This window comes from Tupaia chinensis, unplaced genomic scaffold (genome assembly GCF_000334495.1).
Source record: "Tupaia chinensis unplaced genomic scaffold, TupChi_1.0 Scaffold000425_1, whole genome shotgun sequence".
Taxonomy (NCBI): domain Eukaryota; kingdom Metazoa; phylum Chordata; class Mammalia; order Scandentia; family Tupaiidae; genus Tupaia; species Tupaia belangeri.
The window spans coordinates 2,296,787-2,322,167 of NW_006159930.1; the positions used below are offsets into that span (position 1 = coordinate 2,296,787).

Below are 25,381 nucleotides of genomic sequence, written 5' to 3' on the forward strand. Positions count from 1 at the left end.
CTTCGGTCCTATTAGCTCTAGTCTCAGCAACTGTTAATCTACTTCCTGTTTTTATAGGTTTTCCTGGTCTACCTAGAATATGCAGTCTTATACACAGGGTCTTTTATTTGGAGAGGTTTTTGTTCTAGGTCATGTGCGCTCACCAGAAAGACAGAGAGAGACATAGAGATAGAAAGCGGGACACACCCCCCAGGGAAGATGGCCATGCCTCAATCCCTTCTCCATTCTTTTTTTTTTTTCTTTTTTCTTTTTTTTTTTTTTGAGAGTATTTTTTTGCTATAGGACACGTGTGCTCGCCAGACAGACAGAGAGACAGAAAGCGAGAAATCACCCCCCAGGAGGGTTGGTCACACCGCAATCCCTTCTCCTCCATTCTCCTCTCGAGATCTTGGGCATGCATGCACACGCGCCCGGCGTGAGTTTTAAGCCACCGGGTCCAAGACGTGAACCGCGGTCTACTACGTGGGAGTCCAGCGACATAGCCATTATGCTAACTGCTGGTTCCCTTCTCCTCCATTCTTCTCTCAGGACTTTGGGCATGCACATGCGCCTGGCATGAGTGTAAGCCACCGAGTCTGGGACTCAAACTGCGGTCAGCTACATGGGAGTTCAGCAACATAGCTATTACGCTAACTGCTGGTCCCTACACTGGGTCTTTATAACTCATTCTTTGAAGGATTGTTCATTGGACATGTGGGAGTTCAGCACCTTAACCATCTTGCCATCTGCTGGTCCCAGTTTTATCTTTCTCCACATTGAAATTGTTTATATAAAAGAAGATCTTATAAAAATGACTGACTACTAGATTAAATTTTGATAATTTCTTTTCACAAGAAAAGATGAAGTCAGAACCAAAGGCGTAAGTTTCAGTACATGTTTTTAAACTCATGCTGTCAACTCCTTGACACCAAGGACTGGACACAGTTTGTTTTTCTTTTCTTTCTTTTTTTTTTATTTTTTATTAATTTATTTTTTACCATTGGGCATGTGCATGCTTTCAGAAGACAGAGAGAGGGAAAGTGTGAAATTATCTCCCAGAGAGGATGGCCACACCACAGTCTCTTCTCCATTCTCTTGTGATTTGAGGCATGTACATACATACTCTCGGAGTGATTTCCAAGCTGCCAGGTCCAGGATTTGAACTGCAGTTGACCATGTGCAAATCCAGTACCTTAACCACCACACCACGTGCTGGTTCCTATAGGTCATTTTTAACAGCTTTATTAAGGTATAATTTAAATACCATACCCTTCACCTGTTTTGGAGTGTTCAGCTCTGGCTTTTAGTGTCTGTGCAGAGTTGTGCTACCACCACTGTAATCAAATCTTAGAACACCATCCTCACCCAGTGGCCATTAGCAGTTACTCTGCACTTCGGTCCTATTAGCTCTAGTCTCAGCAACTGTTAATCTACTTCCTGTTTTTATAGGTTTTCCTGGTCTACCTAGAATATGCAGTCTTATACACAGGGTCTTTTATTTGGAGAGGTTTTTGTTCTAGGTCATGTGCGCTCACCAGAAAGACAGAGAGAGACATAGAGATAGAAAGCGGGACACACCCCCCAGGGAAGATGGCCATGCCTCAATCCCTTCTCCATTCTTTTTTTTTTTTCTTTTTTCTTTTTTTTTTTTTTGAGAGTATTTTTTTGCTATAGGACACGTGTGCTCGCCAGACAGACAGAGAGACAGAAAGCGAGAAATCACCCCCCAGGAGGGTTGGTCACACCGCAATCCCTTCTCCTCCATTCTCCTCTCGAGATCTTGGGCATGCATGCACACGCGCCCGGCGTGAGTTTTAAGCCACCGGGTCCAAGACGTGAACCGCGGTCTACTACGTGGGAGTCCAGCGACATAGCCATTATGCTAACTGCTGGTTCCCTTCTCCTCCATTCTTCTCTCAGGACTTTGGGCATGCACATGCGCCTGGCATGAGTGTAAGCCACCGAGTCTGGGACTCAAACTGCGGTCAGCTACATGGGAGTTCAGCAACATAGCTATTACGCTAACTGCTGGTCCCTACACTGGGTCTTTATAACTCATTCTTTGAAGGATTGTTCATATTGTAGCTTCTATCAGTGCTTCATCCTTTCTATGGTTGAATAATACTCCATAGCACATTTTGCTTATCCATTCATCAGTTTATGGACATTTGTGCTATTTCTACTTTTTTGGCTATTATAAAAAATGCTTCTGTGAATATTTATATTCAAGATTTTCTGTTAACTGTTTATTTTCACCTGTGTATTGGCAATCCTGTCCCTTTTCATATTTTTATTGAAAAATTGATATTTAAAATAATATCAATATTTCATATCTGGAAATGAGATTTCTGCCAACCTCAGGATTTGTTTTTGTTTGTTTGCCTAGTGATCTTTTTTGTCCCAATTCTGTATGCCTACATTCTTTGTAAAGAGCGGCCACTGAAGTCTCTGCTCAGTTACCATTATGGCTAGTTCGTGATTGGTCAGGTTGCCATACATGCCTGGAATCAATACTCTCACAACTCTTGCCAAGACAGTGTATGTCAGAAAACACCCTAATTTCTTCTGGAAATCCAAAATTCTGCCTTTGCCTCTATTTCCTGTTTGTACTGGGCCTCAAGTTTTCCAGGGCTGAGACACTGGGGGTTTTCAGCTGTTTTCTGGACATGTGTACAGCCCCGCTAATGTCTGTCCTCCTAGATGTCAAGAAACACGTCAAAACTTTTTAGAGCCTGCTGTAAGTATCCTGTACCTCAGCTCTTCCTTGGCAACGTTTGGTCAGGCTCTCGCTTCCCCCAACTGGTATTACAGACTTCAGCAGCTGTAGCAATAAATAACTACTGATAACTGCTTTTGCCAAATGTCTCGGGAATGGGGCTTTTCCTGCAGAGTGAAGACTGAATCAGGCCACATTTTTTAAAAGTCTCAGTAAATGAGGCTTTTTCAGGGAGCTGGAAGTCAAGTTGAATGGGAACAATTTTCTGAGGATGAAATTTTTTAAGAGGCACTCTAGCTGACCCCTTCTGGTGGCTACCAACACTGCTGGTTCTCAGGGCTACAGTGATTCATCTTCATAGTGCCTGTGTTAGGCATCTCCAGAACTTGGGAAAGGAGATAGTAATAAGGCAAGTTGAAAGAGCCAAGACTTGGGACCAGCAGTTAGCGTAATGACTATATCGCTGGACTCCCACGTAGGTGACCGCAGTTCACATCCTCGACCCGGTGGCTTAAAACTCACACCAGGCACGTGTGCATGCATGCCCAAGATCCCAAGAGGAGAATGGAGGAGAGGGAATTGCAGCGTGCCCATCCTCCTTGGGGGGGTGATTTCTCACTTTCTGTCTCACTGTCTCTCTCTGTCTGGTGAGTGCATACGTCCTATAGTGAAAGCCTCTCAAAAAAAAAAAAAAAAAAGAGAGCCAAGACTTCCGTGCTCCAGCCTAGGTTTAGCAGGTTTACTTTGATACATGCTCTTCAGGTTGCTGTAGGCCTTTGATTTATTTTCAGAGTTCTGGAATAGTTGATGTTACCAAATTTGCTGGTGTTGATGTTACAGGAATGGATCACAGAGGTGCTTATGCCTGCCCCTAGCTCTTGGTTATGGAGTTCAGAAATCCCTAGGGCATCTGCACACTCCAGCATCAGGACCTCTTGAATCAGTTACCAATTTATGATTAGACCACTTTCAATTCTGTAGTAGATGATATGCAGTTGCACTTACTGACTTGGACCATACCCTTTACAGTATACGTTTATATTCAGAAGTACTTCTCACATTCAAGGAAAATGATTTAACTGTGAGCCTTTTATACAGAATATAAAATTAGTCATTGTTATAGGCTCTGTTTTATTGAAAGAAAATGGCCAGTGATGTCAAGTACTAACATGCTGTCCTGGGGGATTGGCGTTTTCCCACAGATTTGTACTTCCTGTGTGCTGCTTATAACTTCTTATGGTAGAATTTCACAGCGATAAACAGAAATGGTCTCCATCTTGTGCAGATGTATTCTGGATGCTTGAAAAATGTTACGTGTTACTCAAAACCCCTCTACATGGGTTTATGTATCAGCATTCCCATTTTGAAGATATGGATGCTAAAGCCAAAGTTGCCCAAGACGTTGTTACAGCTGGGAAGTAGCGAAAGTGAAACTCAAATGTGGTCTGTTTGCCTCCAAAGTCCTTGCGTTTGCTCCTGGAGCTTTTTTACGGCCCACCTTCCAGTTTCCTGTTTGTGCTTTGCTTGTTATATAATTGCTTTCATTTTCTGCAAACATTAATTGTCTAAAGGAGAATCATAGGCCCTGTGTTGTGCAAAGACTATTATTTATGTGACTTTTGCAAGAGAAAATGAGTCTCTTAAAACTAAAACATGTCATTTTTAATTAACTAAGCAACAATTATCAAACGAACTTGTCAAGATAAATTATTATAAGCATAAACGACATTGCTTGTGGGCAGAATTAAATACTTTGCTGATGTCAACAATTTTTTTTAGAGATTAATCGAGCAGCGTGATACCCTGAAAGAAACAAATGAAGAACTTCGGTGCTCGCAAGTACAACAGGATCACCTAAACCAAACAGGTCAATTTTGTTAGATTTAGGGGAAAAAACAGGTTTTTTTTTTTTTAATGGTTACAATACTAAAATGCTAACCTGTTTGTTATTGCTATTTAGATGCTTCTGCCACAAAAAGTTATGAGAATCTTGCTGCTGAAATTATGCCAGTGGAATATAGGTAAACTTGTTGCTATCGATTGATTATTCTTAATATTAGAAGTGTGAATATTGTTTGTAAATTCTTTGACCTTGAAGAATGTTTCATTTTCAGAGAGCTGAAAAATTGCTTTGTCCCATCTGCTTAAACTTTCTAAATCAATTATTGCTGCTGCAGCCATTTTAAAATACATCAGAACTAAAATTTCACACATTTGCTGAAAAACTAATTTTAGTTTTTGTAAAATGACTTTTATTAAGTTGAAATTTTCTTACTCCTTGACTCTGTGGAAAACTTTTCAATATATGACATCCTAATTCACATGGGTCAATTGTCGATAACAGGAGAATTAATAAGTTAAATAAAATAAAAATTTTAGGGGATCCTTTTGACCCTACATTTATTTATTTATTTATTTTAAGAGAGATTTTTGCTATAGGACACATGCACTTGCAGGAATAACAGAAAGACTGAAGGAGAGAAATCACCCCCCAGGGGGGATGGCCACACTGCAGTCCTTTCTCCTCCATTCTCCTCTCGGGATCTTGGCATGCACGCATATGTGTCTGGTGTGAGTTTAAGCCACTGAGTCTGAGACTCGAACCACTGTTGACTACGTGGGAGTCCAGTGATGTAACCATTGCACCATCTGCTGGTCCCTTGACCCAACTTTTATCATGGTGTTTTACTGCTATGTTTATTTCTAGACATTTTGCTAATCTATATTTTGGTGTTTTTCTTTTCCTTTATGTGGCAGCAGTTTTATTTATTTAATACTTCAAACTTTAGTTACTCCTATTTTTTGTCGGAGGGTGTATGCTTGCCAGAGGAGAAAGCACTCTGCCTGTAGAGCGTGATCACTCTACAGTCTGCTCCATTTCTCCGCCCTGGTGGGATCTGAGGCATGCATGCACTCACGCCTGGCATGTTTTTCAAGCTGCTGGGGTCTGAGATTCAAACTGCTGCTTGAGTCATGTGAGATCTGGCTGCCTTAACCACCAGGACAGGAGATAGCTCTATTACTCTTTTATTTTTCCCCCAATACCCAATATGTGTGCACACATGTGCAAGAGAAAATATGAGAGAGAGAGCACACACACAGTGCAGAGAAAAGAGAGAGGAGGAGGGAGAGAGGGAGAAGCATCTTTGATAGGTTCTCAGCAAACCGAGATCATGTTTCCTCAGCTGTCCAGCTCTTCAGAATCCTGGGCTCCTGCACTTACTCCCAGCATGTTTTCTGGCCAGTTTGAGAGAACTCATGGTTGTCATGTGGTTTCCAGATTTGCAGGGCACCTGTATTATTGTAGTGCTACAATGCCACAATGACTGGACCTTTCGTTACTCTTTGTGAAAATAGTTTTATTGAGAGATAATTTATTAATCTAAAAATATGTAGTCTTATTTTTTTTTAATTCATAGAATTATGCAACCAATGGGGCTAGCAGATGCTGTAGTAAGTAAGATGCTGGATTCTCACATGGCTGACCACAGTTCATGTCCTGGACCCGGAGGCTTGAAACTCATGCTAGTCTTGTATTGGCTAGGCTTTCTAGGCTAGAGAGTGATCTCTCTCTTTCGCTCTCTCTCTCTCTCTCTGACGAGTGCACACACCCTGTAGCAACAAAATCTTTTTCTTTTTCGAGAGAAAGATTTTTGTTATAGGACACATGTGCTTGCCAGGGAGACAGAAGACAGACTGACAGAAAGTGATGGGAGATGGCCATGCCACAGTCCCTTCTCCTCCATTCTCTTCTTGGGATTTTGAGCGCGCGTGTGCGCGCACGCAAGTGCACACGCACACACGTGCACACGCACACACACACACACACACACACACACACAAATGTGCCCAGTATGGTTTTAAACCACTGTATCTAGGATTCGAATTATGGTCAATTACATGGGAGTCCAGCGGTATAATTATGCCATCTGCTGGTCCCTGCAAACAATCTCTTAATAAAAAAAAAAAAAAAAAAGGAAAAAAAGTATTGTGCACCCATCATGACTGTCTGATTTTAGAATGCTTTTATTATCCATAAAAGATATCCTGTAACACTGGCTCTCCATTTCTGCCTCCCCTCCAGTTCCAACCCCAGACAGCCAATAATTGACACCCATCTTTATTGTTTTGCCTGTTACGGATATTTCTTATACATGGAATCATACAGTATGTGGCCTTTTGTGGTGGGCTTCTTTCACTTAGCATAATCTTTACAAGGTTCCTTGTTTTCAGTTCAGTTTCATTCATTGTTAAAATATGGTGTGACATCCTTGCCTTCTATGCTTGACTAGAAAGTGGCATGCACTTTTTAGTTATTAATTTCCAGTTGTTTCTGAAGGCCCTCTTAGTTTATTCGTATGTACCTGAAAGTGACAGTTCATAGAAATAAAACTGCTTTGTCTCATCTGCTTACATTTTCTTAACCAGATTGCATTGCTATTACAGCAATTTAAGAATTTATCAGAAGTTAAATTTTATAAACTTGCTGAATAACACATTATGTAATAGTTTGCATGATGACTTTTCTTGCTAAGTGGTAAAGCCTGTGATGTGTTATTAAAAAAAAAAAAACTTAGTGTCTGAAGTTTATGCAACACAAAGTTACTTTAACTGTGAAAGGTTAAGCACATCATTTAAAGGTTTAGAGTTGAAAACAATGTAACAAATCTTGTGGAAGAAGTGGATGGTAGATGTGGAAAGAGGAAACAATTACTATTTCTAAGTGGGAGTCAATCATTGCCCTAAAAGTAACAGCTTTTGAAATAGCCACAGGAGAGCTTTTCAGAGTCACTGTGCTCACTTTCTGAAGAATGAGCATTGGGGAAATTAGTTGCTTTTGAGGAATGGGATTTGGGAGAGAAGCAAGTAGGAAAGCGTTATCTTGCTACTTAATACCTTTTTGCATTTAAAACATGTATGTCTTCATTTTTTTTCAAGAACTAAAGATCTGGAAATTGTCTTATCACTATAATTAAAATACATTTAAAAAATTTAGGACTGGCAGCACAGTACAGCAAGTAAGTGCTGTTTGGACAGAGCGAGATCCCACGTGGCTGATCATAATTCAAGTGCCTGTCCCAGGGGCTTAAAAATCACATGTCCTTGGGTCCCCCAAATCCTGATGGGATGGAGAAATGGGGTTGTGGAGGGACCATGCTCTACTGAGGGGGTGTTTGGTCTCTCTCTCTCCCTTTCTCTTTGGCAAGTACACATCCCCTCTAGCAATTAAAAAGAATTAGGCATTATGAAACCATAGTTTCTTAAATCTATTGCTTTTTACTTATTCATTTTCTAATTCTATGCTATCTATTCCTTGAGTGAATAGTTCCTAAATTACCAAAGTAAAATAATTTGTATTATCTTTTGAGGACTTTCATAATAATCACTTACTAATATATAGCACAATCCTATACTAGTTCCTTTAGGAATGTACTGCTTGTTTTGAGACACAGTATTGCAGTGTACATCATTTTTAAATTAGATTTCTCAGAAGTTTTGGTTGTATTTTAAAGTGATAATTATAGAACGGGCAGACATGTCCTTTTTCAAAAAAAGAATATACTCATTTTTAAAAATTTGAAATCAAATTTTGCTTTTCAAAATCAGGGAGGTATTTATCCGACTGCAACATGAAAATAAGATGCTTCGCCTACAGCAGGAAGGAACCGAGAATGAGCGAATCGAGGAGCTTCAGGAGCAGCTGGAGCAGAAGCACCGCAGGATGAACGAATTGGAAACCGAGCAAAGGTGCCGTTGGCCTTTATCACTGAAACTGTGGTGCTGTCATTACTGAGCCATAGGATCTTGATTCACAAAAGTGGAAAATAGCATTGTAGTGAAACTAGTTAGAATTATCTAGAAGAAGTTTGAAATTTTTGTTTTGTTAGTCTCTTAGCACTGTAAGTTTAACTTTATATTTAAAAAAAGTCAAGTAATTCCTCTTAATCATATTATAAAATATGTGGATATCTTAATGCTATTGCATTGCTAGAAGAAATACGTGAGACTGGGTGGTTTATAAAGAAAAGAGGTTTGTTAGTTCGTAATTCTGGCAGCTGGAAAGTTCAAAGGTGAACCTGACATCATGCTGGCCTATGACATGACCAACAGAAGCACAGATAATAGCAAGAATAGTGGGCAGGCATGTGGTGTCATGTGTATATATATATATATATATGTACATGTGTATATGTTTATGTACATAGGAGAGGAAGAGATACTAACTGTGGCTGGTAGTTTTTAGTGGACGTCAGTTCATAAGCAGGATTTTAAAGAAGGAGATCTTGCCAAGTTAAAATACACACCAGTTGCTAGTGCCAGTCTCTTCCATTTAAATAAAATACCTGAAGAAACGGTTGGAAAATGGTGACCTTCCTTGTCTTCCAATACACAGTGAAATCTGGAGTAGAAGAAGGAAATCTAGTTTCTGTTTATTCAGAATACAACCATTGGAAAACTGAGCTGGTTTTCTCATTTTTCTACCAGTGAATTCAGTGCAGAAATGTTATGTTTTGGTCACTGATACATAATTGCCTTGAATTTCTTAAATGTGGGCATGCTGTGCTTTCAGGATATGAAGTTTTGTTTAAGTATTTCCTTAGAAGTAGCCTGCAGGACTTCCTATTATACCTGGTCACAGATAATTGTTCTGCATCTGTTATTGCTACCAAATCTGTATTTGCTTCTGAGGTAAATTGCATAAATGCACCTTTATAGATCCTTAACTGCTTTGCCTTTGGATACACATAATTACATATGACTCATCTTCCAACAGACTGAGCAAAGAGCGCATCCGAGAACTGCAACAGCAAATCGAGGACCTCCAGAAGTCTTTGCAAGAGCAAGGTTCCAAGTCTGAAGGTGAAAGTGTAAGTACCTTGTAAATTATACTAATTGTGCTATATATGGATTCTCTTTAGTAGGTCTTGATACCCAAAGTAATCTTGCATTTGAAAGTGCTACCCTTATTACTGAGGGTGCCTTAATACCGTATATATCTGCATAACAGATGCAGTGATTTTTGCCAACTGGGAGCCTGTGAATTGATCATTTATGTCACAAGGTGATTTCTATCTATTCTGCATCAACAGCTACACCTGCGTTCATGAAAATTCTTGATTGAGGGCATGCTAGAATTGAGGCCTTCATAGTTGTACTGGAATTCCAACTGGCCTGGCCTGAGACAAGTCCAAATGAAAGTCACAGCATTCAGAATTGAGACAACCTTCTAATAGGAAAATAGAATGAGAATATGATTTCTATCAAAAGACCATTCGGGAAATGGCTTGTTCAGCTCTGAAGGACAGAACCTTACCGCAGTCTTGGTCATCCCCCTTCTTTCTTCCCCCTTCTTGACTCTCAGCCTTGCCACTTTCTCACTGCTTTGAAGGCAGAGATAAGAGGACTTAGATCAAATTTAACATAACTCTAAAATACCTAGCAGTTTTTCTATAATTTGATCTTTGTATATGGAGAGGAAAAGAAACAATGATTGAGAGAAGGATGTATTTCATTAAGAATGCAGTAAAAATCGTAGGGCTAGGTGTATTTCCGAGATTGACTGATGGAGATCAGATGCATTGCTAGGCAATGATACCTGTGTTGATGGGGGAGGAAACTCTGAAAAGTAAAGAGATGAAAAGAAAGAGTGAAAAGGTTGAGTTTTCTTTCTGTCTTTTATATGCTTTATATGATTTTCTCTTTTTTTCCTGGGGGCTTGGAAAATAGAAATCGTCTCATGCATGGCGGCATCTCATATGTGCATATATACGGTATTGTAACCTCTCTAATACGCGTATTTTTAAAACCACATTAGGGAATACTTTTCAAGTAGGCTCTATTGGGAGGGTACATTTTGTTTGGGTTGCAGTATATTAAATATTTTAAGTTTCTTTATCTTTTAGTTTATTGGCAGCCAAATTATATTTCAGATTCTGTCTTTTAAACTCTTCAGCGATTCAATAGGTGCAGAATTGCTATTACAACTTAAAGTGCTGTTATCAAAAATAACTTTTTTATGTTTAAAACTGTTTTATTAACAAAATCTAGTTGTCTCATTTTGGTGTTCATTTTAAAGGCTTACACGTATAAATGAATGGTGCTTTATTACAAAGACAATTATTTTAGTTCTTTAAGTCCATTATTTATTAAAGGCCCCAAATCTTAAAATATGTTTTTGAGCATATGATTCTTTAGATATTTAAATGTTTGATACTCCTTGATATATCATGTTGAGCTTGCATTTGCTATTTTCCTTCAAGTTCAAATTTAACTTTTATTACATTTTTATTCAAAAGTGAGACATTTCTCTTTCTGCTGTTGTCATCATTATTTCATTTCCTATTCTCTTTTCCCTTTTAAAGTTAAAAAAAATAACAAAATTATATGCTTTTAAAAGTATACTGCTAGAAATACAAATGTTAAAAAAGCATAATTTTTACATAGTACATGTTCAAAAGAAGGTCAAAAGATGTAGATCTCTGGAAAATTTACCTTTGTCAAGATAGTCCTCTTACAGCAGTGTTTTTTAATTTTATAGTCCAGCAAACTAAAGCAGAAGTTGGAAGCTCATATGTAAGTAACACAGTATTTCATTTCCAATTTGAGAGGGGAGGGTTGCAAAAACTTTTAAAGTTTGTCTCCTTTCCTAGCTTTGTCTTTGAAGAAAATACTCTGTTACTCTGTCACTAATTGAATGTTCACCACTGCCACTGAAAAGTAGAAAGGAAAACACGCTGAAATTTTCCACCCATCTGCCAGCCATCCCACACGCCTGCATTTCATAGTTGCCAGTGTCATTTGAAGAGTTTAACAAAGGAGATAATCATCACTCCTAGATTATGTAGTATATTAAACCTATAAAATATTTCCTTAAGAACTGTGACAGTGACAAGGTAAAGACTAGCATTTTTGGTAGCCACCGTGTGTCAGGAGGTTATGTCCAACCTCATGATAACCTTTATAGGTAGGCAGGTATTATTCCCATCACAGGTGAGGATTAGAAAGCAACTTGCCCAAAGACCACAAATGTTAAATGGCAGAGACAAGTTTTTATTCTTAGGTGTGTTTGACTCGAAGCTCCATGCTCTCTCCACTACTTAGGGAAAAGCTAACAGAGGTCCATGAGGAATTACAGAAGAAACAAGAGCTCATTGAAGATCTTCAGCCAGATATAAATCAAAATGGTAGGTATTTGTGCAGAGTTGGGTCAGACTCTAGCTGAGGGCTCACCCTTTCCAGTTACAGGATGTAGGAGCTGTGTGAGCCTTTGCACAGTGCATCAACACATACCTTGCAAATAAGAACCACGGTCATTAATAAATGATCCACTCTTAAAGCCACACAATGTAAATAGAATACAATGAACTGGTATATAGGAGTATCAAACATTGTAAAATATTGTAGAATACTCTAGAAAAGTGAAGAAAATAATGATTTCAAATCAGATTAAAGTGAACTTCATATCATTATGTAGAAATAATGCTTTATTTTTTCCTATTAAGATTGTACTTACATTGCAAGGTATACTTGCTCTTTGAACTATTTGATAGAAAAATCATCAGATAAGGCAGATGATAGATTTTTTTTTTATAAAGGGATAAATTATAAACGATCGAGGCCAAGTACAGTGACAGCTGGAACACAGCACTCTGGACGCTGAGGCTGTTTGGGAAGGGCCTAGGTTTGTGTCCCATCGTGAGGCCTCCATGTGCACTTTGGGTGTATATGTGTGTCTAGGACCTTGGCTTCATGGCACGAGGGGCGGATCGTGGCACGAAGACCCTGGATGTGGGGAGTGCCTGCCCCTTCTTTCCAGAAGAAATAAATAAGTAAACTTAATCATCGTAATTGATCAAGACATACTGGTTGTAGTAGAAGAGAATTGACTACAAACAGGAAATAAAAGATGTCTCTTTTTAGTTCTCTTAACAGTTTTTAGAAAATGAATATGTATAATTTTTTATGTTAGGATAGAGTATTTTAAGTGAATAGTGATTGGTCATGTTTAATTTTAATTTCTCTACCAGTACAAAAGATCAGTGAACTTGAAGCTGCTCTTCAGAAGAAAGATGAAGATATGAAAGCAATGGAGGAAAGATATAAAATGTACTTGGAAAAAGCCAGAAATGTGAGTGACCGTGTTTCAGAGCTCAAGCTTCGTGGCCAGTGTTCTAATGAGGTCCATTTCACCCAGTATTGCACTGTTATTCTTTTTTTTTTTTTTTCCGGAGAGATATTTTTGCTATAGAGTATGTGTGCTTGTCAGAGAGACAGAAGGTGCGAAATCACCCCCCACAGGGAATGGTCATGCCACAGTCCCTTCTCCGTTCTCCTCTTGGGATTTTGGGCATGCGTGCACACATGCGTGGTGGGAGTTTTAAACCGCAAGGTCCAGGACTAGAACTGTGGCCGACTACATGGTAGTCCAGTGATGTAACCAACATGCCATCCGCTGGTCCCTGCAGTGTTACTCTTATATCTGCATCTTTCCTCTGCAGTGTGTTGGCAGGTTCCTGGCATGTCTCCACATTAGCCCTCATGAATAAAATAAGCACAGAGCTTGTTGGAACAGTTTAAGCATTGACTGTTGTGACCTCATTACCCAAAGTGACTGCTGTAATACATGGTATCTTTAGCTCTCAGCAAAATCAGCCTAGAATTTTTATTTGCTAGATCTTAGCAAATATGCTAAGAATGAAATTTACTAGAATCTTAGCAAAATTAAGTTATCTTTTGTGAAAATTAAACATTTTAAACTTGTTTGAAATTGTGTTAACATTTAGTCCAGATCAGACAGGTAAACAGTGTTTTAATGGTCACTAGAATAAATTCTTCTTTTTCTTTCTTTAATTTTTCTAAAATACCTGTAAGGTTATGTACATGAAAATGTTTCATTACCATGAGTATCACATATAAGTATTTTCTCTAAGGGAATATTGTTGTACTCTTTTCTACTTACTGAATAAAAGAAAATTTTATGGGGACGTGTTCAATTTATAGTAATAAGTGCCTTTTTTATATTGAAGTTTCATATAATATTTACTAATTAAAGTATAAACAAAACTTACAGCAGCAGATGAACCCCAGGATCTTGAGGCTTGACAGGAGAGTTTCTTGATCATGAGGAATCCATTCATGGGTGGGGGAAAGGCTTTACCTCACGCACTCAGAGTCCCAGGCTGAGAGGGGTTCCAGATTCCCCGGACATTGTCTGACCTGGTGATGAGGAATTACAGCAGATGCGGAAGGGTCAGCCTAGAAGCACTGTAAACCACCTCACCTCCATTTTCCGTGCCAGAACCCATACAGCGTCTGAGACAGAGGCAGTTCACATAGACATGTTTCTAGCAGGAAGGGCAAATAGGCAGTGTCTTCCCTAGTAAAGTTGCTTTCAGTTATGAACATATAAATGCTTATAGTAGAAAATATAAAATGTAGAACGTGTCCCAGGGAAACTGCTATTAACCTTTTAGAGTATTTTCTTAACATTTTCATCAGTGCATATTTTTTCCGTGGTTGATTAACACATGCACATTCATACATGGATGAACATACACACATCCATACATGCACAAAACACACACATACACATTTGTGTGTGTATGTGTATATAATTTGTATTTTTAAGCTTAAAATGCTTTTCTCATATTACATAAATAAAGTTATTTACTGAGCACTGGCTATGCTAAACACTGGGAATATAGCAAAGAGCAAGATTGCTGTGAAGCAGAAGGGTGGCGAGGCCTACATTATATTCACTTGTGTGAGATCTATCATAGTTTGCATAATCACTATCTTATTGCGGAACATAAATTTCATTTCTTTTTAATATTTTGCTTGCAGAAATAAGACAGGCAACCTATTTATACAGAAAGCTTTCTTCTTATTTTGGTTTATTGTCTTAACCCTGTTTTCTACTATTGGAAGTATTGGGTCAAAGGATAAGTCATTTTAATGAGACAGTTGAGAAGTACCTTCTTTTTATTTTTATTAAAAGAATTATTTAACTTTATTTATTTTAATTTGAACAGAGAGGGAACAGAGAGAGTAAGAGAGAGAGAGAGAGAGAGAGCAGGCTGCCAGGTCCGGGACTCAAACCACAGTCAGCTTTGTGAGAGTCCAGCACCCTTAAACACCACGCCACCTGCCGGCCCCAAGACAATTGATATGTATCTTCTAAATGAACGTTCTTAAAGGATTGTAACTGATCCAACAAAGCAATGGCAATGAGTAGATACCATCTTATCATCATCTTTAGTGTTTTCATTTAAGAGAAGTTGCTTGCTTTGATAAACTTGATTTAATTTTTCCCCTCACATTCTTTGAGAGGAGAGTTTAAAATAGTGTAAAAATAATAACGTAGGGCCAGCAGGTGGTGTGGTAGTTAAGGCACTGGACTCCTACCTGGTTTGCCACAGTTCCCGTCCTTAACCCAGCAGCTTGAAAAAAAAAATAACAACAACCTATGTTCACTATAGAAAATATAAAAAGTCACATTTATACTTTTAATCATTTAGAGACAAATTATTACTTTCTCCTTGTAATTAAATTATAATTTAAATTCTCTGGTGTGTTCTGCTTTTCTTTAAACTTTTTTTTTTTAAGAATTATTTAACTTTATTTGTTTTTGTTTTTAATTTGACAAAAATGGGGGGGGTGAGACAGAAGACAGAGAGAGAGAGAGAGCAAGCAAGCTGCCAGGTCCAAGACTTGAACTGTAGTTGGCCATGTGGGAGCCCAGCAACCTGAGCCACTAAGCCACCTGCTGTCCCTGTGTTCTGCTTTTATTATGTGAACTCCATGAGGGCAAGTACCAGATTTTTTTATAAATTACCAGACCCCCATATGCCATGGTGTCTGCCACACAGTCCACACTCAGAAAATGGTTTTGCATGCATGAGTGAACCACAATACTATTTGGTATATTACCTTCTAGTGCTATTCCTTTACCTCTATAAATGTAGACGCTTTCCTAACTCACAAAATAATTTGAAAACTTTTTTTTAGTAGATTTATAGTTACAACCTAGAGATACCCCTATTACTGGAAATTTTTAGTTTCTGCTTATAGTACATACCTGACATTTTCTAATTGCTGTCCTAGCAGAATGCTATGTGTGTAGTATAGCTAAATGTTCTTACTACGCTACATTCTGATCAAACACCCCTTTTCCCCCAACTTTTAGTAATTCCCATGAATGTGAAGGTGTACACTACTGTTTGCAGATGAAATCATCAATGTATATTGTATTGATCTTACATTTTGAATTAGACTAGTGACAGTAAAAATGATTATTGCTAGGAATTGTTTTTTGTGTTACTTTTTACTTTGTAAAATCAGCAAATCCCTTTATTAGATTTATTTTGATTGGTAAAAAAAATCCTCAAGTCAGGTAAATGTGGAAAGGATCATTGTAAGACCTCAGTACTCAATGTTTGAGCACTGAAAAGGCCACAGTGACTCTCCCTGGATGCTGGGTTTTGACAAAGGAAAATCAGACTTAGGGATGGGGATCTTCCCATTTTTATAATAAATTTTTATTCCATTTTCTAAAGAGGTTTTTGCTATAGGGTATGTGCACTCACCAGAGAGACAGAGAGAGACAGAGAGACAGAAAGTGAGAAATCACCCCCTAGGGGGGATGGCCATGCCACAGTCCCTTCTCTTCCATTCTCCTCTTGGGATCTTGGGCACGCACACATGCCCGGCATGAGTTTAAGCCACTGGGTCTGGGCCTCAAACTGCAGTCGACTACGTGGGAGTTCAGCGACATAGCCATTATGCTAACTACTGGTCCTGCCATTTCTTGTCTGTAGAATAAGTTATTCTAATTAACTGTAAAACAAGATACATTTATCTTCTAGATGACTTTATAGATAATTTTCCATTCTACTTACAGTTTTTACAGAATATATTTGTCTATTTTACATACTTCAAGGATAAAGTAAATGTAATTCTTTTTCTTTCAACAGGTGATAAAAACTTTAGATCCCAAACTAAATCCAGCATCAGCTGAAATAATGCTACTCAGAAAGCAGTTGGCAGAAAAAGAGAGAAGAATTGAAATACTAGAGGTAAAATTTCCATATCTCCATTCCTCATCTCTCAATTATGCTGTGGAATCCTGGTAATTAACTGCTGTTGTATATTTGCCTTAATGATCAAGTTATAGGAGAAACTTAGAGTATGCTCTAGCACTCAGTATTCTTACTAGAAGGCACCTGAAGAAACCCAGGCAATCAGTTTCTGTACAGTGTATGCATGGTCTTCAAAAAGTTCACGGAAAGTGTATATTATTAAAAAAACAAAAAACCTATGCATAGGATATGAAAAAAAATTTGCATGAAAATAAACTCATACTTTAATTCTTTTTTCTATGAACTAAAGTGTAAGTTTGTTTTCATGAAAACAAAATAAAACTATATACTGTATTTTATTTCTCTCCTTCTGTACCTGGCAGCCATATGGTTATTTTTGACTTTCTAATAGGGTTCTATTATAACATTCCTTTTAAAATGTGAAAGGAAAAAAAAAACTTTTTAAAAAGCTAGTGAGTTCACACTGTTAACCAAAGTTTTCTTCTCCATATTTCTCACTTGAACTTAAACTCAGTTGGGATTTCTGGGGGAAAGACATACTCATAGAATCTCAGTAAGCCCCTGAACTAAAGTGGCAGTCTTGGAGAGTTAAATTAGTAATGACATGCTCTCATTAATTGGCTGAGTCTTCACAGTTTAAAGACATTTTTATGCTTGTGGTTATATTATCTTTTTGAGCTTATTAGGTAAAGATGTTAGTATGGAATGGTATATACTTGGATTTTCCTAATTGGACATATTATAGTTTTTTTACAAAGTATTTTAGAAAGCTGCTATTTGTAATACTGTGATGAGATTTGATGCTACTCTTTTTGTTTTCTTTTTTCGGAGAGGTTTTTGCTATAAGGTGCGTGCGCTCACCAAACAGACAGAGAGAGAAAGATAGGAAGTGAGAAATCACCCCCCAGGGGGGATGGCCACACCACAGTCCCTTCTCCTTCATTCTCCTCTCAGGATCTTGGGCACACACGCACACGTGCCCAGCGTGAGTTTAAGCCAGCGGGTCCGGGACTCGAACCACACTCGACTACGTGGGAGTCCAGCGACATAGCCATTACGCTAACTGCTCGTCCCAGATTTGATGCTACTCTTGAAGTCAGTGTATATTACCTCTTAACAGGTATAGTTATAGAGCCATGTTGAGTTCCGTATACTGGCCTTGAAGTTTTCATAAATGGTAGCTGGTTTCATTTTAATCCAACCAGGAGCATCTTATTTCAGAGAAATACATTCTGTTCACATGCCTTATTGCTGGCGCTATGGACTGTGGTGAACTTATTTTCTCTTACAGATTTAAAAGCTTTAACACCTTTTCCTTTCCTACATCCAGAGTACTCCAACCTGAGGTGTACTTGTTCTCAGTGCTCATCCATGTCATGTTGAATGTCATAAAAAGCACTGGGTAGGGTTATCTGTCTGAAGAAATGCTATTAATCCCTCAACACCCAATTCAGATGTCTTTCCTTCTCTTCTTTTTTTTTTTTAATTACTTCATTTTATTTGTTATTATTATTATTTATTTACTTTGACTAGAGAGAGAGAAAGGGAAAGTAGAAAGCAAGCCTCCAGGTCCAGGGCCAAACCATGGTCGGCCATGTGGGAATCCAGCACCCTAACCACCATGCCACCTGCTGGCCCCCAAATGTCTTTTCTTCTATAAAATTTTCCCTATCTTCCTAAGTCAAAAGTCCTCTTCATGGTGAGTCCATATACTTTCAATTCATGAATCCATCCCATAACAGCAGTGGTTTTCATTTTGTCATGTATCGAGGTGTTTTGGGATCGAAAGCTGGGTCTTACTATGTCCCTGTACACCCAGCAAGAAACAGTACACAAATCAGAAGACAGGATGACAGCTTTATTAAAGTAACTTCTTGCCTTAAAGCTATCACCTCTCCTGTGGGGTCTGGGTCTCAGTCACGTCTTGTCTGAGACACCAAGACTTGGACTGGGTAATCTCTGAAGTCTAAATGGCTCTGATTGTTTACTTTCCAGTGAAAGCCGGTAAGAGTGTCCAGTGTCGTTATGTTCGAAATGTAGATCCCTAACAAGTAAACTGACAAAATGACACTTCAAACTATAGGACTCCTAGGAAAAAAACAGTTCATTACAGCCTATAGCTATTTATATGTGTCATTTATACACACACAGCAAAAAAGAAAAATAACTGTAAGTACCAAAGGCTGGTCTATCTGCCACCCCTCTTGGGGAGTCTGCCTGTGATGCCGGACAGGACCCCTTTCGTGCCCCAGACCTTGTGGGTTCTTGGCTTCACTCAGAAACAAATTCAGGAGCAAGCTGTTGACCAAAAGTGACAGCAGGTTTATTAGACAGACAAGTGGCGAGAGGGTGCTCCAGAGACTGAACAACCCACAAATAGAAATATTACATGATCTGTATTGCTTCTTTTTAATGGAATACAAGGGGAGGGGCAGATATGCATAGAGTTTCCAGGACAGGGGTGGAGTTTTCCTGGAACTAGGATTCCTTCCATTTTCTTGCCATATGGGGTTGCTTCCAGCAGTTTCCATGGTTATTATAAACTATCGTGGCACCAATAAGAGCGTCATTTAGCATTCTAATGAATTGAAATTAGACTGTAATGAGCTTTGAGGTTAGATAGGGGGCTCATTCAAAGCCATCTGGATTTTAACTGGTTTCAGCCAGCCATTATTCCCACAACCCCTGCAGTCTGGAGCAGATATCCCTCCTGTGATCCTAATCCTGGTTAGGCAGCGAGTCCTGGAGGGTTCTTGGTCCTACTGAGATCCTATCTCATCAGGAGTGTGAGCCAGAGAAGGTTTTACCTCTGATTGATTTCTTATGTTTTTGTTGTTGTTGTTGTTATATCATGAATATCTTGCTAAGGGAAGATTCAAGTGCTCACCCCCAAGATTATAATTTTTTATATAAGTCAACTATTATCTGGTACTCAACAGAATTACAGAATTAGCTATACTGCGACCAGCAGGTGGAGTAATGGTTACGTCGCTGGACTCCCACATCATTGACTGCGATTCGAGTCCTAGACCCAAAGGCTTAAAACTTACACCAAGCGTGTGTGTGCATGCCCAAAATCCTGAGAGGAGAATGGAGAAGGGGTTGCAGTGTGGCCACCTGCCCTGGGGAGATGATTTCCTGATTTCTGTCTGTCTCTTCAGCGAGCATACATGCCCTATAGCAAAAATCTCTTGGGGCCAGCAGTTAGCGTAATGACTATGTCGCTGGATTCCCATGTGGTCGACCATGGTTCACGTCTCGGACCCAGTGGCTTAAATCTCATGCTGGGCGCGTGTGCGTGCATGCCCAAGATCCTGAGAGGAGAATGGAGAAGAAGGGATTGCGGCGTGGCCATCCCCCCTGGGGGGTGATTTCTCGCTTTCTGTCTCTCTGTCTGTCTGTCTGGCAAGCGCATGCGCCCTATGGCAAAAAAATCTCTCCAAAGGAAAAAAAAAAATCTCTTTAAAAATAAATAAGAAAGAATAAGCTATACTGGATTATACCCATCTGTAGGGTGGCATGCAGGAAATTCAGCATTCAGTCCCCCAAGAATTGAGAAAGAAAAAAATGGTGTTAAGTTTTTATAGGTGATTTTAAAGGGCTTTTTAAAGGGTTTTTCTAAGTATTTTTTAGTTACCTCTTTTTTTCCCCCCTTAGTTTGGACTCCTCTGTAGGAGCTACTTGGTTTTGATACCTAAACCAATTGTTACTTTTTCCTTTAGATATAGGGGATAGTAGCATGAGAATCACTAGTTTTGTGTGAGTCTGTGTATGGGTGCGTGTTTAAACCGCACTGTTCTACCAGTAAAATTCCTGAAGTAAAATTACTAGTCACAGATCTCATTATTTCAAAAAACGTGTTTTGTATGCATTTCTGTGTGATTTATGTTTTGACTGACTTTATTTGCCTGAAAAATGCAATATTCAGATTCTCTCAACAGTGAATATGATGAAGAAATTATTCTGTTTTTAGTAATTTGGGGAGGTTTCCATTATTTTAATTCTCTTTTTAATCTTCTTCCAGAGTGAATGTAAAGTAGCAAAATTCCGTGATTATGAAGAAAAACTCATTGTTTCTGCGTGGTATAATAAGGTGAGTTAAAATTCATTCAGTAGCTAGACATTTAGGATAGAATTTATCAAACATTTTTGGTCAGAAACAATAGAAGAAAATATATTCTATATCATAAACCAGGACACATCATATTTATGTTTATAACTGAAACAAGTTATCTAGCTGTATGTGTTGCATTCAGATATTATCTGTCATACTTAGTTTTTAAAAATGTCCATAATCCAATAAATTGATTTTGTAACTTATCAACATTTAGGTGATACAAATGATGCAGAGGCATAACAATTCATAATTTTTAAAAATTATCTTATTTGAAGTTACATTTAATTTATGCTCATAAAAAGTTTCTGGAAAAACATGAATATCTGTGTAATTAAAATTAAATCCTTTTAGTACTCAGTATGTCTTTTAACATCCTCTTAAGCCTTTTAATGTGCCATTATTTTATTAATCTTGGGAATACTCAATAATTGATTGTCCTACCAAGGAGAAAATCACAAAGTTAATTTGAGATTTTTTTCTGATGTACATGGTTCTTTTGGGTTATTCTAGTTAGCTAGAATCAGCAGCCATGATCTACTTTTGTCTATTCTTATTTAATCTGAAAGCATATTGACTCGTAGACTTCCCACATGTGAGCAGCGTGCTTTATCACACAGCACTAGCTGGCCTTCCTCGACCATACCTTGTTCTCTCGTGCCGCCATACTGTTTTTCTTGCCCTATTTGGTAAAGTCTGGTTTAATATAGCCAGAAGACAATGAACAAAATCACGTGCAGGTATTCCCAGAAACCGCCCTCACTAGTTACCCTTCCTACTTGAGATCAGGGACTCTTTAATCCTCTGTGGACTCCTAATTCATAAATTAGTGAAGGTATTAGAGCCAAGTAGCACCATTTTCTAATCTGTATTTGTTGAGCATTTACTAATTCCATGTGTTTTTCTAGCTACTCATGATGCTACATTCAATAAAATTGTGTGGGGATGTGGTCTTGTGAAAGCGTGATACTTCCCTTATAAGACACCCGATAGCCAAAACTTCAGTAATCTGTCATGTATCAATATGTAGATAGGCCTTAGTAATTTTGAACTTTATCAGTTAAACGTTAGCATGCATCAGAAGACTTATTAAAACACAAATTGCTGGGCCCTCCTGCAAGGCAGGATAATGACTAAATTCTGATTCAGTAGATCTGGCCAAAGCCCCAGATTTACCTTTTTACCATATTCCCAGTGGTAACTGATCTTGTTAATCCCGGGACCATACTTAAACATGGATACCCAGCTCTCTGCTACGCTGTGTTTCCTCTCATGGCTAATGAAGTGAGGGCCCAAACACAAACATTTGCTTCGGAACTTTTGCCTATTGTTGTAATTAAGTCTGCTTTCATGACATTATTTTAAACTACTGTTTTTAACCATTTCTTATTTAGTGGATTAAAATAGAGAAACTGGAATCTATGTCTTCTGAGTAGCCTTACTATATGCAGAATAAACTTCTGAACCTTTATTTTCTTCTATTACAATGAGGAAAACCTCATCTTTCTAGGATTGTTCTGAGGATTAAATGACTTTACATATGTGAAAAGCACTTTTAAAGCTCAAAATATTCAGTTATGTTATACATACATTTGTTTTTGTTTCCATTCAGAGTCTAGCGTTCCAGAAACTGGGGATGGAGTCTAGACTTGTGAGCAGCAGTGGTGCGTGTAAAGAGGCTGGTGTGTGTACCCCTGCACGGTCTTTCTTAGCACAACAACGGTACATCACCAACACCAGAAGAAATCTCTCTGTTAAGGTCCCTGCTACATCAGCTGATTAAATTGCAAAAGAAAACATAAACAGAAGTGCCCTTAAAATATTTTGTACCTTTCAACAATTACCCGATTGAAAAAGAAGTTCATGATGTTGTGATATTTTCAAATCGAAATGCCTCAAACTAGTTTTGCCAGCTGACTTTGAAAACAAAGTATAGAACTAGTTATCTTTCTGAGGGAGTACATTTGAATAATTGGAAGATGCATTAGGCACACATCTCGGAAGACCTCTGTCTTTAGAGTGTTGTAATTTCCAATTGACTCCGTGTATTTTAGTTTAATGTTTTCAGCTTTACCAGTAACTCGATTAATAGGTAATCAGCAATATATAATTTTAAAATGTACCTAGATTTGTTTTAATTCTGGGGTCCATTTAAAATGGTCTTGAGGTAGGTACATAGAGAACCGTACGAGAGTAAGCTCTCTCTGACTCGGTATGTATGAAGTTTCCCTTCTGTCCTCTCATTGTGTCATTGAACGCATGCGGTTTATCATGTCACGGAAGAGAGAACATTTGCAAGATTTTACAACTGGGATGACATCGTCATGGGAAATGCAATTAATGGGAAACTGCACATTCTGAAGAGGGTCTAGTCCTCTCGTGTGCCTGTTGTAAACAAGGGCTTCTGGACAGCAACACGACAATGTTAAGGGGGAAGTAAGCTGACATTTGTTAAGAGGTAAAAACAGGCTAAAATACAGACTTTATGTGACATATCCACATACTTTTTAATATAACTAGTGAGGACTTCAATGATTGCTTTTAAGCATAAACTTTTTAAGCACAACTTCTGCTCAAAAAAGATACACCACGGAATAATAGTTTTGTGTCTTCATCAAGAAGAGATGTTGCAATGACACAACTTTCAACAGTCAGTCAATCAACAGTTTGATTTTATTTACCAGTTAAAGAGGATGTCTTGGGCTGTTTGTGGTATTTAGTTTATTTCTGCCCAGAGCTATTATTTTCAAAGGTCTTACTTTCTAAATTTGGAGGCCATTTTTTAAAGGTCACCACTTTGGAATTTTAGTTACATTGTATTAAATCTGTGCTAATGTTGTAGTCACGAACTGTATGCAGCGATTTAAGTGAACTTAATTAAAATTTAAAATTTGGTTCCTTGGTTGCACCAGCCATATTTCAAATGCTGGGTAACCACATGGCGAGTGGCTACTGTACTGATGGTGCAAATGTAGACTTTCCCTTATTGTAGAATTTCTATCGGGTAGTGCCATACCGTCTTTTTCATGATAATCAGGAAGTACTCTTTGATATTAGACCACAAACATGAAAGAAGAAAAACATTAGAATTATTTCAGATATGAAAAGGAATTGTGACATAAGTAGCCTGAAATTCTGTCTAGTTGAATACTTTCTCTGGTGACAACTGTAATTAATCTTTCCAGTGCTGTTCAACAGATCCATACCTGTTAGCACTATGTCTAGGCCAAGTGTCAGCACACTTTCTGTAAAGGGGCAGTAGTTGTTTTAGAAAGATCTTGAGCTTTTGGGGCTACCTGGTCTCTATCTCAACTCTGCCTTTACAGCGTGAAAGCAGTCAGCCACGTATGATGTGCAAAGTGGGTATGGCTGGGTTCCAGTAGAATTTATTTACAAAAATACGTGGTAGGCCAGATTTAGCTTGCAGACTATAGACTCGTGATCTAGATTTTATTTCTAGCCTTTTCTGGCAAATACAAGTATTGTTCTATTTACAGTGTTAATCAGTCAGATACCTGGTGGTTAGATTCTTGCCCACTACTATTATTTTTTTTAGTCCCTGAGAATATAAGACTTTCATACTGCATATGAGTCTCTGAGATTGGGGAGCATCTACCAGGATATTTTGTTTAATCAGGGTTACTTCTGTTAGCTACCTCTTAGATTTTGATGTTTTGTTTTATTGGTGCAGTTATAGTGTTGGTTTGCATTTTCATGTATTCTTGTAGTGTCTGCTTGACTGTGACTTTTAGTGAGAGGAAATAAGCCTATGAAAATATTTCAGCATGCCATTTAAAATGTTCTGAATAGTAGGCCTCTTTGGTATAGTGTGGTCAGTGAAGACATTACCCCCTTTGATGTTTCTAATTCCTAATAACTGAGATTTTACAAGCTCTTCAAGCTCCTTTTTAATGAGATTTATTGTAAAACATCAGCAGTGTTTTCACAGTTCAGTTGCTCCACATTTTCAATTATTATACTGGGAATTTCTAAATAATTCATGAAATTTCTGAATAAGGACACGAAAGTAGGTTCTTTTTTCCTACTAGAAAAAAAAAAAACTTTCTGATGTATCACTTTTGTAGTTGATAAGTAGAATTTAAAATGTTTGCTATATAAGTATTTATATAAGACTAGTGTAATTTCAAGTGATTAATGTGATTATTCCTACATTCAGGAACTGATCAGAAGTGAGATTCCTTTCCACCTCTGGTTAATATAGTGAGACTGACACCCTGTGGGTGGCAAAGCGTTATAAATGTAACGTTTCACACACGTGTATTTAAGGGGGCTGTGTACACACACCGTGACAGAGGTACTCAGCACTTATCCATTTGATAAGGAATCAGATGTCCCAGTGGTTTCGTAAAGTAAAACCACAGACGAATTTGGATAGTATCTTTAATTTCGTTCTATGATTGATATTCCTTTTCCTTTAAACAATTAAAGCGTGTACATACAACAGTGATGTTT

General features: G+C 38.2%; 1 protein-coding gene across 1 annotated transcript in view; it reads left to right on the forward strand.

Moving 5' to 3' along the window:
* Window positions 1-24,374, forward strand: part of HOOK1 (hook microtubule tethering protein 1) — a gene marked incomplete at its 5' end in the record, with an annotated part of 69,714 nt that extends 45,340 nt beyond the window's left edge. The window contains 10 exon segments of the mRNA XM_006154924.3: window positions 4,475-4,562; window positions 4,656-4,716; window positions 8,303-8,443; window positions 9,471-9,564; window positions 11,235-11,269; window positions 11,798-11,880; window positions 12,724-12,824; window positions 16,669-16,770; window positions 20,819-20,887; window positions 22,521-24,374. Of these exon segments, the coding sequence (XP_006154986.2) occupies window positions 4,475-4,562; window positions 4,656-4,716; window positions 8,303-8,443; window positions 9,471-9,564; window positions 11,235-11,269; window positions 11,798-11,880; window positions 12,724-12,824; window positions 16,669-16,770; window positions 20,819-20,887; window positions 22,521-22,691 (945 nt within the window).
* Window positions 24,375-25,381: the final 1,007 nt, after the last annotated feature.